General features: G+C 35.8%; 1 protein-coding gene across 11 annotated transcripts in view; it reads right to left on the bottom strand.

The window, feature by feature from the left end:
- Positions 1-17,408, bottom strand: part of EMSY (EMSY transcriptional repressor, BRCA2 interacting) — an 82,351-nt gene that overhangs the window by 49,534 nt on the left and 15,409 nt on the right. For 9 of the 11 annotated variants that reach the window (XM_033405766.2, XM_033405765.2, XM_049713055.1 and 6 more), the window contains 3 exons: positions 17,185-17,337; positions 14,979-15,238; positions 6,232-6,508 (listed from right to left, as the gene is read on the bottom strand). In XM_033405766.2, coding sequence (XP_033261657.1) covers positions 6,232-6,508; positions 14,979-15,238; positions 17,185-17,337 — 690 coding nt within the window. The remainder of the gene's footprint in view (positions 1-6,231; positions 6,509-14,978; positions 15,239-17,184; positions 17,338-17,408) is intronic. The other 2 variants (XM_033405761.2, XM_004279819.3) reach the window with 1 other exon arrangement.

The raw sequence follows: 17,408 nt of genomic DNA, 5'->3' as shown, positions 1-17,408 counted from the left end.
CAAAAATTTAGTGCTAAAGCCATCAGATGCTGCAAAGCACGATGGACAACTAGATGGCTAAGCAGAATAATGGCTAAGCATGGGGTGTTAGAACCCACTGCAGAGACTGACTGAGCATGGGAGTCAGAGTCCAAGTAGGTTGAGGAGGGAGTACATGCTGTGGGAGCTCAGGGTACAGTGCCACATATAGAGTTAGAACTCAAGTAGGATAAACAGGGGTTCCATGAATGTGAGCCACCTAGCACAGGTTCTCAAAGCTTGAGCAGGATGTCCACAGGAAGGGGTGGGATCAGAGTCCAAACTGGGTGAAGAAGACTTCTGGGTAGGAGGGTGGCCTGGCACAGGTGTCAAAATTGAGCAGGGTGAGAAAGACATCATGCAAAAGGGTGACATGGGGAAAGTGTCAGAACTCAGGTAGAGTGAAGTAGAAGTCTGCAAGATGTCAGAACCTGAGTGGAATGAGGAAGGTATCTGCATGAAGGTAGAGGCAACAGCAGCAACAATGACAGATTGGTTATAGAGTGAGGAACTGATAAAATAAGTAAGTATATGAAAGATAATGGAAGCTAGGTTTTTGAAGAAGGGAGAAAACTAGAATTAACAAGCAGAGTTTGAAATTGGACATATCAGTATGGACCCAAAGTTTTCAACATATAGAAATAAATATAGATGTATATACGTGTGTGTATAAATCTACATGCAGACACACACACACACACACACACCCCCCTTAGCAATGAGCATATCTAGCACCCAAATTTTCTTCTAATTATCACTTTCCACTAAAATGAACCAGGGCTCCTTAGAGAAATGGCTAAACCAAGGACTAGAGTAGGAAAAGTACATGAGGTTGGTAAATATAAAAGACTCCCCCCCCACCTTTCCGTAATTTCTTTAAAAGAAAATTGACTGTTTAAAGCAAAAGTAGTAACAATGCAATGTGGGGTTTATGATATATATAATTAAAATGTATGATAACCAGAGTGCAAGGATGAGAGAGCAGAAATAGAAATAGAAGTGTATTATTCGAAGATTCTAACACAATATGGGAAGTTGAAGACAGACTGTTACAATTTACAATGTATAATGTAAGCTCTAGAGCTGAGTTCTTAACCAGGGCAATTGTGCTCTCCCTTTTGCCCCTGGATATTTGGTAATCACTAGAGACATTTTTTATTGTTATGACAGGAGGGTGTGCTACTGGTATCTAGTAGGTAAAAGCCAGGAATGCTGCTGAACATCCTATAATGCACAAGTCAGCCCCTCATAACAAAAAATTATCTGGTCCAAAATGTCCATATGTGGAGGTTGAGAACCCTACCCTAAGCAATTATTAAAAAAGAACAAAAAAGTAGAGCTAGTAAGCCAATGTGTAAGAGATAAAATAGAATCCTTTTTCTTAAAAAACTCAATAAATCCAAAAGAAGACAGTAAAATGGGAGAAAAGAAAGCAAAGAATACAGAAAACAAATAAAAAACAATTATTAAGATAGTAGACCTAAACTCAATCATATTGATAATTATATCGAATATAAATGGACTAAACACTTCAATTAAAAGGCAAAGATGGTCAGAATGGATAAAAAAGTAAGCCCTGACTACACAATGTTCATAAGAGATGTATTTTAAATACAAAGGCACAGATGGGTTAAAAGTAAACAGATGAAAAATATGATGCAAACCCTAATTACAAGAAAGTTGGAGTAGCTACATTAATATCAGAAAAGGTAAACACCAAAATAAGGAGTACTGAGAGAAAAAGAGCAATGTTTCATAATAAAAAGGAAATCAATTCATCAAGAATATAAAACAATGTTTCATAATAAAAAGGAAGTCAACTCATCAAGAATATACAACAATCCTAAACGTGCATACACCTAATAACAGAGCTCAAAATACATGTGACAACAACCGACAAAGGGAAAAATGTACAAACCCACAATTACAGCTGGAGGTTTTTACACTCCTCTCAATAACTGATACTACAAATAGACGCCGCCCAAAAAAGGAAAATTTGATCAATTTGTCTTTTGTGGTTGTGTCAAAAGAATTTAGAAGCCAACTTGAAGAGGCTCCCACTGCAACAGATTGGACAATTTGAGCACCAAAAGAATATTTGTGATGGATTGACAGACATCAGAAATCTTAATGATATGGGGAACAAAAATCTTATTGGTCACTGAACCATCTCATTATCTGAAAACATATAAATAAACAGAAATAATTCCTGTATGAACTGTACCTCAGGATAACCCATGGTAGTAAGTTAAAGTTCTTTAAGAATTCCAGCTAATAAATGAAGAAAATGAAGATAAAATTCATTTTGCAACTACCAATAAAATAATGATCTAGGGAAAGATTACCAATAGCTATAAAAACATTTGGTAATACTTATATCTACCGATTAATGTTAATATCATTAGAGACCAGACATGTGCCTCCTAAAATGATGCACAGGAAGTACACTTAAATACACTTATAGGTACACATCAGGAATACCACTTATCGAACGTTCATTCCCCATATCTCCAAAAACAATCAGACTTGAATCTGATCAAGTTTCTTGATTTAACTACCAGTTTTATGGAAATATAAACAGGAGAGGGGCTTCCCTGGTAGCACAGCGGTTAAGAATCCGTCTGCTAATACAGGGGACATGGGTTTGCGCCCTGGTCCGGGAAGATCCCACATGCCGTGGAGCAACTAAGCCCGTGCGCCACAACTACTGAGCCTGCGCTCTAGAGCCCGTGAGCCACAACTACTGAAGCCCACATGCCTAGAGCCCGTGCTCCACAACAAGAGAAGCCTGCGCACCTCAAGGAAGAGTAGCCCCCGCTCGCCACAACCAGAGAAAAGCCCGTGTGCAGCAACAAAGACCCAATGCAGCCAAAAATAAAATAAATAAAATAAAATAAATAAATTTAATAAAATAATAATAAATAGGAGAACTTGTTAAACCATGGGAATTAAAATCAGCAAAACCCAGACTACGGGAAACTCTCAGGAAAAATGACTGATTTCTTCAACAAATAATTTGAAAAGAAAAGAAAAAAACAGAAGAGGGACCCATGAGTTAAAAAAGATATAACCATATATATGTGTGGACCTTATTTAGATCTTACTTTTAAAAAATTCTTTTATGACATAATCAAGGAAATTTGGATACTAACTAAATATTTTATTATATGAAGAAACTGTTAAAAATTCTAGATGTGATAGTGGTATTGTGAGTTTTGATACATACTGAAGTATTTATAACTGAAATTATATGATATTTGGGATTTGCTTCAAAATATTCCGGGTCACTGATGTGTAGAGGAAAATAGCAGGTACAGATGAAACAAGACTGATGATGTGTTGCTCATCCTTGAAGCTGGGTAATGGGTACAATGAGGGTTCATTTTACTATTCTATCCACTTATGTGTTTGGAATTTTCCATAATAAAAAAGAAAATTTCAGTTATCCTGTTTCGTGGATGACTAATTCAGAATAAGCATTCTAATTGGTAGAACTTAAGACTTCCTGTATGAGCCAACCATACACAATCCCCCTACTCCCTACCTCTGGAACCATCTCTACACTTATAAACATGGAGTTAGCCACGAAGTTATTGCTACTAAGACTCTTCCCCCTCTATGACCAGCTGCCCCTATAAGACTAACCAGAGACAGATACATCAGCTCTAAAACAGTCTGTCTCTAGTCCCCAACAGAAGCAGACACTGAATGCCCTTGTCCCCTAGGTACCCACACAAGAGCTGCTAAAGAAGCCCTGCAGTCAGAATCACAACTGCAGTTTATGTATTACCACTTCCACTAACATTTACCTTTTTAAAAGAAAATGGCTTAATTTCCTTAGCACTTATATCTAAATTAAATATCTCAAACAAAACCCCAAAATAATCATATAGTTTCCTTGAGTATCTACATTCAGATAGTTTACTTTTACATCTTTCATGCTGTATTGAATTTATGAGAAATCTTTGAGATGTCTAGCTCCCCTAAAATGACGTAGGACTCAAAGAGATATAGGATGCTAAGAAACAAAGGAGAAAATAGGGAAGTCATAAGTTCCCAAGAGATTCAGAAGATAGTTGGAGAAATATAAGAATGAAAAACAGAAGCATGGAATATTCATTTTGCTTAAAAATATTTCGATAGTAACTAAGAGAGATACCCCTCTTATCTCAAATAATAACAATTTCCTTGGAAGAACAGTAATCCTTCTACTACAGCAACACTTTGGCAAACTGTGTGATGAGCACTAGAAGGGAACAACTATCAATGGATGATAACTTTGATACAGGGGTCAGTCAGGTGAGGAAACAGGTGGTCTTTCCTTCTCTCATCACCTTGAAATTTTGAAATGGTGAATTTGGATCATGTTTGCAACCAACATTTATACAGATTTTCTATATAAAAATTATTTCTATTTTTAATAATACTATGTTGTAGTTTACTGCTGTACAAACAGAAAGGCTGGAATGGTTTATTTAAATTACTTAAGGTAACAAATAAAAGAAAATTTCAAGCCTACTATTTCCTATCATTGACTGAGACATTAAATGGGTATTGGAGACAGAAAAGGACAGATGCTCTCACATCCTACCAGTTAGACCTGCAGAATGAATGAATACTGACTGCATCTGCATCTATGTAACCTCTTCCTTGCTAACAGTTATATGGAACACACTAAAATTACTAAAGCAATTATGAAAAACACTGTTTGCCTATTTGAGTGCCTGCATCACCACTAGTTCATAAACTAGGATATTTCCAAGTCTCAGCCTATCTTAAGCTATATATTGTGCAAGTAAAATTCAATGAAAACGAACACTAAATACTGTTCTATATTGCTTCTGTGCTCCCTTTGAAAGACTACAACCATGGCTATGAATTCTGTATTATAAATGGCTCCCTCTGATTCCCATCTTAAGACTTACCAACACTATAAAAAGAAAATTCTGACAGTGTGCTATCTGCTCTTTATATGAGAGGAAAACAAAGATTTGGAAGAGAGCTCAAGTGATTTAAGCTAACATGGAACTGAGGTTTCCACATTTCCTTTCCTCTGCTATTAAGCAGCAATTGTCCTTCAGTTCAGCCTCAGTTCCTCTCAATACTTTCCATTATCCTCCCATACAGAAAAATTTAGAAGCCTGAAGAAAAGGTGAATGGCATGTCCTTGAAATCCTCCTCTTCCCCCTACTTCTTATCATTGGGTAACTTACTTTGAAGAGGTTGTAGGTTGTATATTTAATGTTTCTTCTGAAAAAACCTATAGTAAAATAATTTCAAGTTCCTCACTTAAAAATTTCATTATATTACAGATATTTGTATATGCCTTTGAAATTTGTGGTGACAAGATTTAACCTACATAATTGCCTAGGTGACTAGGTACTGTGCATTTGAAAAAAAAAACTCAAAGTAAGGATATTAATGTAAGGAAACTGAGTAACCCACTATCTTGACATTCTCAAACTAGGGGAGGGAAAGTGGTAATCTCTGATATAACATATGGTACCTTCACACCCAAAGCATACAAACACACCCACAAAGTCTTCTTCAAAATTCCCACACCCTAATGTTCATTGCAGCATTGTTTACAATAGCCAAGACATGGAAGCAACCTAAATGCAACCTAAATTCGTCAACAGAGGAATGGATAAAGAAGATGTGGTACATATATACAATGGAATATTACTCAGCCATAAAGAAGAATGAAATAATGCCATTTGCAGCAACATGGATGGATCTAGAGATTTTCATACTGAGTGAAGTAAGTCAGGCAGAGAAAGACAAATATCATATGATATCACTCATGTGGAATCTAATTTAAAAAAAAAAAATACAAATGAACTTATTTACAAAACAGAAAGAGACTTACAGATACCGAAAACAAACTTATGGTTACCGAAGGGGAAACGTTGCGGGCAGGGATAAATCAGGAGCTTGGGATGAACATACACAAACTACTATATATAAAATAGGTAACCAGCAAGGACCTACTGTATAGCACAGGGAACTCTGTGATATTCTGTGATAACCTATATGAGAAAAGAATCTAAAAATGAATGAATATATACATATGTATAACTGAATCACTTTGCTCTATACCTGAAACTAACACAACACTGTAAATCAACTATACTCCAATAAAATTAAAATATTTAAAAAGAAAGAAATTCCCATAAACACAGGGACAGAATTACCTGATGAATTACCACTTACCTTGTGCTACTGTTGACATGACCACAGATGGTGTGGAAGAAACCACAGCTGTTACTGCAACTGTATTAGGAATAGGTGATGGTGTAGAACTGCTGCTGCCACTGCTGCTACTACTGACCAGAGAGGACTGTGAAGCAGTTATAACCACTGGCGGCTTCTGAGTTGTGGAAGCAATGACTGATGTTGGTACAAGCTTAGTGACTGCTGCATAGTTATGGGATTTGGAGAGAATGTTGGGCACGAAGGTTGAACTTGGTGATGTGGTCACTATAATAACCTAAGGAAGATAAAATAAGTTATTTTCATGTACCTACCATACTACTAATGTATCTAGACTCACAGTTACATACAATTTAAAAATAGCTTATGAAACGTGATGAAGCAATTCAAGAAAAAGAAATTTACAACTAAAAATATACAAAAGCTCTCCTTTACTAGTAATCATCAAAATGTATTTAAAAGAAACAATTTTTACCAACCAAACATTTTAAAAGACAATATTCAATGCTGTACAAGATCAAGTAAAGTAAGCATTTCAATATACTGCTTAGGGAGTATAAATTGGCACAATTTTTCTAGAAAATAATTTGGATAGTCATTCATTTATAAATATTTGTTGAGCATCTACTATGTGCCAGGCATGGTTCTAGAGGCTGAGGATAGTGGAATGAACAAAACAGACAAAGTTCTTATTTTCATGGAGCTACATTCCAGTAAGGGGAGAAAAACAATAAACAAATAAAAAAGTAAATATATGTCATGTAGAGACAAATGGAAGAGACAATAAAGCAGGGCAGGAAATAAAAGAAAATGGAAGTGGTGCATGATTTTTTATAAAGCATTCAATGAAGATCTCTCTGATAAGGTGACAACTAAGCAGAAACTAGAAGTAGGGGTTGATCCATGTTGCTACCTAGAGGAAGAGCATCCAATGGAAGCAGGAGTAGCAAATACAAAGCCCCTGAGGCAGAAGCAAGCTTGGTATGTTCAAGAAACCTCTAGGACCCTAATGAACGGGATTGAAATTTATAAGGTAGAGAGCAGTAGGAGACAGATTTAGCAAAGTAATGGGGGACTAGGTGGTGTAAGATCTTGTTGATAGCATATCAACATGTTATGACGAAAATGGCACTTTATCTCTGTGGTCTTCCTTCCAAAAACCTATAACCTTAGTCTAATCATGAGAAAAACATGAGATAAATTGCAGTAGTGGGGCATCCTACAAAATACTTGACTAGTAATCCTCAAAACTGTCAAGGTCATCAAACACAAGGAAGTTTGAGAAACTTTCACAGCCAAGAGGAGCCTAAGGAGACATGACGAGAAAATATAATGTAGTATCCTGGAACAGAGAAAGACAATAGGTAAAAACTAAACAAATCTGAATAAACCATGGACTTTAGTTAATATTAATGCATCAATATCGGTTCATTAATTGTAACAAATGTACCATACTAATATAAATTGTTTAGAACAGGGGACACTGAATACAGGGTATATGAGAACTCTCTGTACTATCTTTTCAATTTTCCTATAAATCCAAAACTGTTCTAAAAAATAAAGTACTTTTAAAAAAGCATTACTTGATCTGCTAGGTGAAAAGTACAGCAGGGCAGAGACAGTAGAAACAGGCAGACAAATTAGGAGGCTCTTTCAATGACCAAAATGTTTGTGGTAGAACTGATGAAAAGTGAACAGATTCTGAATATATTTAAAGGTAAAACCAACAGGATTTGCTCATAGATACACAGAATGGAGGAAAAAAGCGGCAGGAAAGAGACTTCAAGGTTAGCCAGTATGACTAGAAAAGTGTAGATGATACGGGACAAAGCATTTCAGACGGAGAGAACAGGATGGGGCAAAGGACCTAAGGTAGGAATTAGCTTGATGTATTTAAAAACAGAAAAGAGAACCAGTGTAGCAAAAGCATATAGGGTAAAGAGGGGTTGCAAAAGTAAGCAGAGTCCAGATCAAATTTGTAAACCAGAGTAAAGAATCTAAGTTTTATACTAAGTATAATGGGAAGCCATGAGAGGATTTTAAGTAAGGAAACAACAAAACTTGATTTATATTTTAAAAGATCATTCTAGCTGCTACGTGGTAAGAGGTAAGAGCAGAAGCAGTGAAACTAGTAAAGAAGCCACTGCAGTAGACTAGGCAAGAAATGGTAGAGGCTGGTTGGACTGGGGTGTTAGTAGTCAAAATAAAGAGAAGTGATCAGATTCAGATTATCTTAAGAGGTAGAGTCAACAGGACTTGATGTATGGAAATGGCAGGGTTGAGGAAAAGAACAGAAACAAGATTAGCTCCTAGAGCTAATACACATTGGCCTATTTAAATCTCCCAACAATCCTATGACAGAGATACTATTATTATCCCCATTTTACAGCTGAGAACACAAAAATTACTTATAAATCTGTAGTATCAGTTTTATTCTGGGCAAGTATAATGGTAGTTTAATGATACCCCCAAACAACACAGAGTGTCTTCTTCCTCTTTCACCAAAATTATTTTCACCTACCTAGGAGAGAAAATTGTTTTGAAAAATCCAAACAATTTAAGGGGGAAATTCTTTTGCATTTTTGTATCAGTCCTAAAGAAGTTCTGAAATTAAATCAGTCAGTCAAACTTACTGAGTATGTCTGTACTCAGTATTGACATCTCAAAGAAGCTTTGATTATATCATTATAATTATATATTTCAGTGTTAGAGAATTCTAAGTATGTGTCCATTACTTTAAGGAGTTTGTTGATTATCTGAGGAGTCAAGAGAGACATACAAGTCTTGACCAGCAAACATCTCTATAGAGTTGACCAGCATACTTCTACATAGACTCAACCAGTAAACACATATATAGCACTATTACAAACACAACCATCAGCCATCATATAAACCGAGAAGTAGACTAATCTGGCAAAAAGACCAGAAGTTAAGAGTCAAATGAACCTGAGCTGAATCCTGCCTCTGCCACTAACAAATGGCAGGGCCCTGGACATGTTAAAATCTCTGGGTTCCAATTTTCATCTATAAAATAGGGATAATAATACCTACCTTGCAAATCATTATAAGGATTAAATGAGATAATGATGTGAAGCATCTAACATAGTGCTAGGCACATAGCAGGTGGTCAATATTTGGCAGTTCACAAATGGTACTTATTAGTATCTTGTTATTACTACTTAATAAATGTTAGAAGGATATCAGTAAAGGTGTTATAGATCAAATCAAACTGGAAATTTATTTTAATGTACTCTATTTTTGTTTCATTAAAAAATTTTATATATCTTTTTCCCAAATTCTGATACCCTTGAGAATCCAAAGAGCTCACAGTTACTAGCACAGCCAAGCCAATTAAGAGTAATAATAGCAAGTAGGTTTCATATTTGCCAATTCTGAACTAATAGTAGTGCCTTCCTAGAGTACAGTTTTTATAAGGACTCTGTGACACAGCTGAGGATTCACCAAGGCTTGGCAGGAAAGTAGGCCACAGTTAATAAACAATCTCTGTCATGGGTAGGGAAGGGGAAGCATTCACACTTGGGTCAAACATTTGCAATTTTAGAACTAGAGTATGCATGTAGACTTCTAACATTAAGACAATAACTTCAGCAAAATAAATCTAGAGTCTTTGAGAGCATGTTTTAGGTTACAGGTACAAATGATAAAACATATTTTGAGATTTCAGTCTACAAACTAATTTCTGATCTGAAAAGGGGTTATCCAAAATTAGAGATCCACCTTGAAGAAAATTTACTTGCACTTTAGTTACATGTTACAACAAGGGAAACAAAGGGATTTTGAAACCAAGTGAACCAAACAGTGTTTATTCAGGCCATAATTCAAATTACTGACCTTCTAGCACTCACAAAAACTCCTTAAGAGTGCTGGGACTTGCACCCTAAGGATAAAATGAAAAATATCAATCAAGCATGTGAAAGCATAAAGCTATATTCTGTTGCTTTGTTTATATAAGTGTTGTACCAATGTTATACTCAAAATGAAGGCACCACATTAACACAGGTGGAAATTTGTCTACCCTGAAAATATATGACCTACTTGAATTTGAATCAAGTCCACAATAAGTAATTATACTTAATGTAAAAGTAACTTTAACTAAAGTAATTTCCTAAGTTGACTTCCATATGATTTGTGAGAAATCCAAGGTGAATGTATAATGGCAACAGCCTTACAGAGATTTCAAAAAAAATCCAATTATCCAGCAAAAGGAAAACAAAAAACACACAAAAAATCCCAAAGAATATCTATTAGTCCTACCCACACTCAGTTTGTCCAAGAAATAACAAAAGTAATGGCACTGAGTACACATGAAGTAAGAGTACAGTTTTACATCTAGAACATAATAGATACTTAGCAAATATTTGTGGAATGAATGAGTCTTTTTTTTTTTTTTTTTCTTTTTTGCGGTATGCGGGCCTCTCACTGTTGTGGCCTCTCCCGTTGTGGAGCACAGGCTCCGGATGCGCAGGCTCAGCGGCCATGGCTCACGGGCCCAGCCGCTCCGCGGCATGTGGGATCTTCCCGGACCGGGGCACGAACCTGTGTCCCCTGCATCGGCAGGCGGACTCTCAACCACTGCGCCACCAGGGAAGCCCTGAATGAGTCTTATTTTTAATTTAATTTGTTTTAAATGTTTATTTTTTAAACACAGTAGGACAAATCTAAGGTTCTGAGCCTGGAATCTCATGGTATGACTCATATATGACTTTGGAGATAAATATGTCCTCTTATGAGCATTACAAGTCTGACAATCTCAACCATCCACTCTCAACTGACAATTCAGAAGAAAAGAAAAAATTAAAATATGGTAACGTCAGTGAATCAAAAAAAAAAGTTCACCAATTTCACTTACAGGTGAGCCCCCATCTACTACAAGTATTTTTACATAGGTCAGCTAAGAAGATTGGAAAGTTAATAATGTTAGGTGACATTTACTGAACACTCATCATAAGCACTATGTTAAGCACTTTCCATGAATCATCTCATTTAATTATCTAGTAAGCACTATTATTATCTTTGTTTTATAAGGAAGCTGAGGCTCAAGAGAGATGGACAGCCAGTACTGGAACCAGATATACTTATTCATTTATTCATTCATTCATTCAACAAATATTAGTCAACACCTATTGCATGTCAGGCACTGTTCTAAACATTACGGAATAGTAATGAATAAGACAAAGTCTCTACCTTCAGTAATTTATACTCTATGGGAGAAATAGGAAATAAATAAATATAATGTCAACTAGTTATAAGCAAAACAGAATAAGGAAATAAAAGGACATGGATTTGAGATGGGTACTCTTTTAGCTATAACTTTGCTGCATTATTTTCTCAAATATCAAATTAAAAGAGAAGATGAGAAGGGGGAGAAGAGAGAAGAATTACTGATAAAATAGATCCAGCAAAGGTAGTAAAAAATTACAAAAGTAGATTTAAAAATTCTTAGAGTATAGCAGGCTGAAGACACCTAATATACAGCTTGCCCAGAAAGCAATATTATAATAATATATAAAAATTGATATTCAGAAAGATTACCTTGGAGCCATTAAATACAAAAATTATGTTCAGTGTAACATTTAAGAAATCACCAAAAATAGTCAATTTCTATATATTAAGGGGTAAGCTTCAGTGAACTGATAAATTCATTATTTGGAACAGCACATTCTCAACACTGCAATTAATTTTTATTTTTAAAGTTCACTGACTTCACTTATAGGTTTACCCCTTCTATTAAAATATTTTTATATAGGCCTACCAAAGAAGACTGGAAAGTTCATAAAGTTAGGTAACACTGCTTTCCATAAAATACCTGCAAGGGAAGGGACCTAACATTTTCTGAGTACATACATTATGCTGTACTTTAAAATACCCAATCCCATTTAATCCTCACGACAGCCTTATAAAATTGGCATTACTCTCATCTCACAGATGGGTAAACAGATTTAGAAAGACTAATTTATCTCAGGTCATACTGGAAGAACTGAGGTTCTAATCCAGGCCTCTTTGACTAAAAAAATTCTTACTTGATTTTAACACTAAACTATAATGCCTCATCCTAAGACTGAAGCTAGAATTATATTACACAGATCAACTCACTGTCATTTCTAGTTTGTTAAGAAAATTGTAATTTTTTTATATATTATATAATGACATATTTCCAAGAAACTCAAGGAGTTTCTTTAAATGAAAATTATCATGAACCTGAAGATTTAAAAGTAGGAAAGACCGTCTATTGAAAACAAGAATTCATCTCTACTCCTTCCCCAAAATCCCTCTAAAACAGTATGAAGGGATTTTTTAGAAGAGGCACATAAACCCATAAGGTCAAAATGGAAAGGAGACAATAGCTATCAACTTCTGGAAAGTGGAAAACAAACAGACAAGTAGTAACTGATCAAGCATACTCAAGAAAGTGGAAACCTAAGACAGCAAACAGAAGAAAAAACAAGACAGCTTTCAGAGAACCACAGAAAGACTCAGTAATTTGAGAACACCAGATACTTCTGAAGTGGGGATAAAAGTGGGACTAAAAAGATGTAAATTAGTTGAAAATCTGTTTAAGCAGCATTAAGATCCCCAGCTATCCTCCCTTATCCTCAAGGAAGACTTAAAACTTATTCTCTTGAGGGAGAGATTGAATCCAAAGGAATCTGATGATACCAGGCAGAGGCAGGTAGGTGCTATGCTGAAAACAGAGAGGTTAGGTAAAGTCTATATACTGAATGATGAGACTATCCAGCCCACTCCTTGCCTTTACTCCCAAAATACTAGCAGACAGGCTTACTACTGTAGGCAAAAGACTGGAAGATTCTTCTCTGAGGAAACTGTCCAGTCCATGAAAAAGCCCTAATGAGAATGACAACTGGTGGAGGTAAAGGGGTGGCGGGTGTTCATCAACAAAACAGCCCAGCTAGCTCAACCTACAATGAAAGTCAGCATGTCCCACCCTACACACAGAGCCTTCTGTCAGCTTTTAGTGTCCGTTTCCACAACCAGCATTTAAGGAAACTGAAATGGAAGAGATAAAATGAAAAAATAAAAGAAATTTACAGGTAAGAGAGAAAACATGAAAGAAGAAAACATCAAAAAAAATTATCATGAATATCATCAGAAAAGAGAACATAGTGACTATGAAAGAGCAGGATGCTATTTTAAAAAAAAAGAAAGAAAGAAACTTTCAGAAAACCAGACAGAGTTACTAGAAATTTAAAATAGGATAGCAAAAATGAAAAATTCCAGAGAAGTAATGAAGGATAAAGTTAAAAGATAAAGAAAATAATACTTACAGAGCATTTACTATGTGCTAGGCTCTGTTCTACTGGTTTGTATTTATTATCTCATTTATTTACACCCCAAAACCCTATAAAATAGATATATTATTTTCCCTATTTTACAAGAGAAAAACTTAGGTCTAGAGTTTAGTTTTCCCAAAGTCACATAGCTAGTAAGTAGCATAAAATGGGATTCAAATTCAGGAAGTCTAGTTCTAAAATCCAGGCTTTTAACTACTATACTACAGTAGAAAAAGCAAACAAATGGAAATTGGGGGTGAGAAAGACTGAAAAATTAAAGGATCAATCTAGTCATTCAACATCCAGAATAACAGGTGATCCAAAAAGAGAGGACAGAGAAAAATCAAAGAAATAATTCAAGAAATTTCCCAGAATGGAAGGATATGAGGGTTATTCTATGAGTGTTATTCTAGAATAACAGGGGCCACTGAGTATGTAACCCAATGGATAAAATAAAGACCCACACCAAGGAAAATTACCTTGAACTTTCAGAACTCTGACTTCTTCCAAGAGAAAAAGAGGATCTGGAATTAGAATGGCATTACTGGGCTTCTCAAAAGCAATACTGGAAGCCAACAGCCCATGAAGCAATACCTTCAAAATTCTCAAGGAAAATGACTTCTCACCTAGAATACTTACCTAGTTAAACTTACATCAAAACAGTAGGAGGGTAGAATAAAGAAATTTTCAGTCTACCATACAAGGTCTTAAAAACTTTACTTTCCATCCCACCCATATACCAAGAAGCTACTGGAAGATATGCTCCAGTAAATCAGTAAATAAACCAAGAAAGAGGAAGATCAGAATGAAAGTGAAGGGAGATCTCGGACACAGAGGTATATAACAAGCCTAGGGTACCATCAGCATCCAGATCAGTGTGGCAAGTAGAGGGCTCTAATAACAAAATTGACAGAATACTGATGATTTGAACATACTGACAGAAGAGTTTAGAAATGAATTAATGATAGCATTTAAGAATTAAAAAGAAGATAACAATTATTCACTTAATCATATCCTTCCTTTCATCTATGAAACACCTAACTCTGACAACTTCATTACTCTGGCAATATAAGAACTAAGTTCCTAAAGGTAAAGTTATCCAAATACAGGCTGAAAGAATCCTTTATATTTTAATTATTTCCCAAATGGAATCACAATGGTAAAATATAATGAAAGTCTTAGAAGATCTGCTAGCTGTGTCATATTAGGCAAGTCATTTGGCATCTCTGAGCCTCATATACAAAAATATACACAAAAAGTGAAATAATAATACCTAACCCAAAGCTTTATGTGCAGAATTAAAGAAAGAGATGTGAACATTCCCACCATAATGCCAAGCACATAGTAAGCACTCAGTGCATGTTTGTTAAATCTGAATCATATTGACTGAAAGAGATAAAAACAGCAATTGGCAGACAGACTCCCTCCACCACGTACCTTCTGTGTTGTTGTGTTTGTTGTCTGTGTTGATGGCTTGGTGAAGGTTATTTTCACAGGAGACATGTGGGGTGGTAAGGAGTTGGCAATGCTCTGCATGATGTTGCTCATCTTAGGACTGCCACTCACAGGTACAGTGATCGTCTTTGAGACCGGAACAACAGCCTTTGGAACTTCCTTTAGGACAACGGGGGAGGAGCTAGAAGAGTTTGTTCGCCTTCGTTTTCTGGGTTTTTCATCTTCATCTGAACAGCTAACACCTGTAAGGCAGTGACAATATTGCTACATTTATAGCAATATAACCTTGTATTTTATACTTTATTTTTAAATCATTGCATCATCAGTCATCCTTGACCTCTCCCTTTGCCTCATGCCCAATCAGACAGTAAGTTCTATCAATCCTCCCTCAGGGAAGCTGTCTCTGAATGCCTTCCCTTTTTTCTTTAACCCTATGGCCATGTCAGGCCTTCTTATCTTCTGCCTGTATTTTATCGACAACCTCCTAAAAGGTGTACGTGCTTCTAATCTCTCCACTTCCATTCTACCCTTCATCCTACTACCAGCTATAAAAATCTCACACATCTAATAAAGCCAATGCCCTGCCTCAAATCCTTTAGTAGTTTTTATCTCCCTACAAGATGAGGCACAAAAATCATTTCTTTATCATTCAAAGTCCCATATCTTTCTAAGAACACAATACCCTATTCCACCCACCTTATCCTGGCACACTAAACTGCTCACCATTCCCCAAAGCCACCTTATCACATATTCTATCCATCTGGAGTCTCTATATACTACTGTTCTTTGGGGAACACCACATACATTCAATGACCTCTTCATCATCCAGCAATCATGATCCTGCAAGCCATCTCCTCGGTGAAGCTTTCCCTTACTCCTCTAAGCAAAGCGAATTCATGTCTCCTCTGAGCTTATAAAGCACTTTGTACATTCTCTTCTGTATCACTTACCCCATGGTAATGTGGCTGTCAGTCTGCACATCTCCTGTTATTAAGGGGCTCCCAAAGGACAACGACTAAGTCTTATCGGTTTGTTTCCCTGGTATAGTGTCTTGCACATATGAAGTTAGGTGAATGTATGATTATATCTCAAGCTAATGTTGCCTGTGTGACTTCTGAGAATGAAACAATAAACTTCCTGTTACTTCAAACTATATATTGTGTGAAATGGTTTCTTCATGTTTGGGATTCACTTTCAACATTTAAAAAAACAATTAAAAAATAGACCTCTATGGTTATTTTAAAAGATCATCTTGGCTAAATCCACAGAAATCTGATATAAACTTAATATTCCCAGATTCTTAGTTTTTTCTTAATGCACTAAAGCCTCAACTGTTTTTGTACTTCTTTAAAAAATCAAGTGAGAAACATAAAACCTTGCAATATACATAGGAAATCTCTATAAAGCAGACATTTAAAAAAGCATACAGCATGACTCATGGAATTGGTAATAAAACATAACTCCTTATACCCTCAATTTTTAAACCCTAAGCAAGACTGAAAATGACCTAAAATCATTTGTCTAAAACAGCTAAGTCCACCTCTAAAAGCTACAAAGAAATCAAGTTTATAACTATACTGAGAAAAATGAAAGTCAAATATTAATGATCTCCAGTTGATACCAAAAGCAAATCAATACTGACATAACAGACATTAAAAAAAAAAATGAACTGGACATTAAACTGCTTCACAGCGTAGAATCAAAGGGCTTAAAAATTGCAAATAAATTTCAAAAAATTACAGTCAACTAGAAATATGAAAGGACTCTCTAGAATGCTTCACTGAATTTAACAGTTGAATGATATGGTACATAAATAATTTTTTAAAACACTACAAAGATTACATTATAGGAGTAAACACTACATAAATGACATAAGCACATTCCTTTAGTTTCTATTCACATTTCTATTCCATGAAAACCAAAACAAGTGAATCTTAGAGTATAGCACTGTTCAAGGCAGATTCCCCATAGAAAACAAAAAAGAAGTAATTTCTCAACCCCCAGAACTGATTAAAAAGCAATATATACCTAGTTACATGTAAAGAAAGGAATTCTTTACAACCTTCAAAAACTAACCACTGCTAATAGCCAGTGGACCAATGAATTAATCAGGAAGGCAGATCTAATCAGAGCCTATGCTGCAGCTTTTAGTCAAGATGGCCCTGATAACACCGCGAGTATCACTTACTTTTGACATAAACAGTACTTCCACTTGGCAAGACAACTACATTGGAGGCAGGACTGGCAGGTCTTGGAGACTTAACCGTTGCTATGCTGCCACTTGGAACAGGGGTAGAGGTTGGGGTTGACGTGGTACTTGTGTAGGAATAGCAAACCACTACTGAAGGAACGATAAAAAAGTCTGCTGTTAACTTTCACCAAAACTGTCCATGCATACAGTAAAATTATTTT

Source organism: Orcinus orca, chromosome 8, assembly GCF_937001465.1.
Source record: "Orcinus orca chromosome 8, mOrcOrc1.1, whole genome shotgun sequence".
In the NCBI taxonomy this organism is placed as follows: Eukaryota; Metazoa; Chordata; class Mammalia; order Artiodactyla; family Delphinidae; genus Orcinus; species Orcinus orca.
The sequence above is the reverse complement of the archived record's forward strand: the minus strand, read 5'-3'. Positions and strand labels throughout refer to the sequence as shown.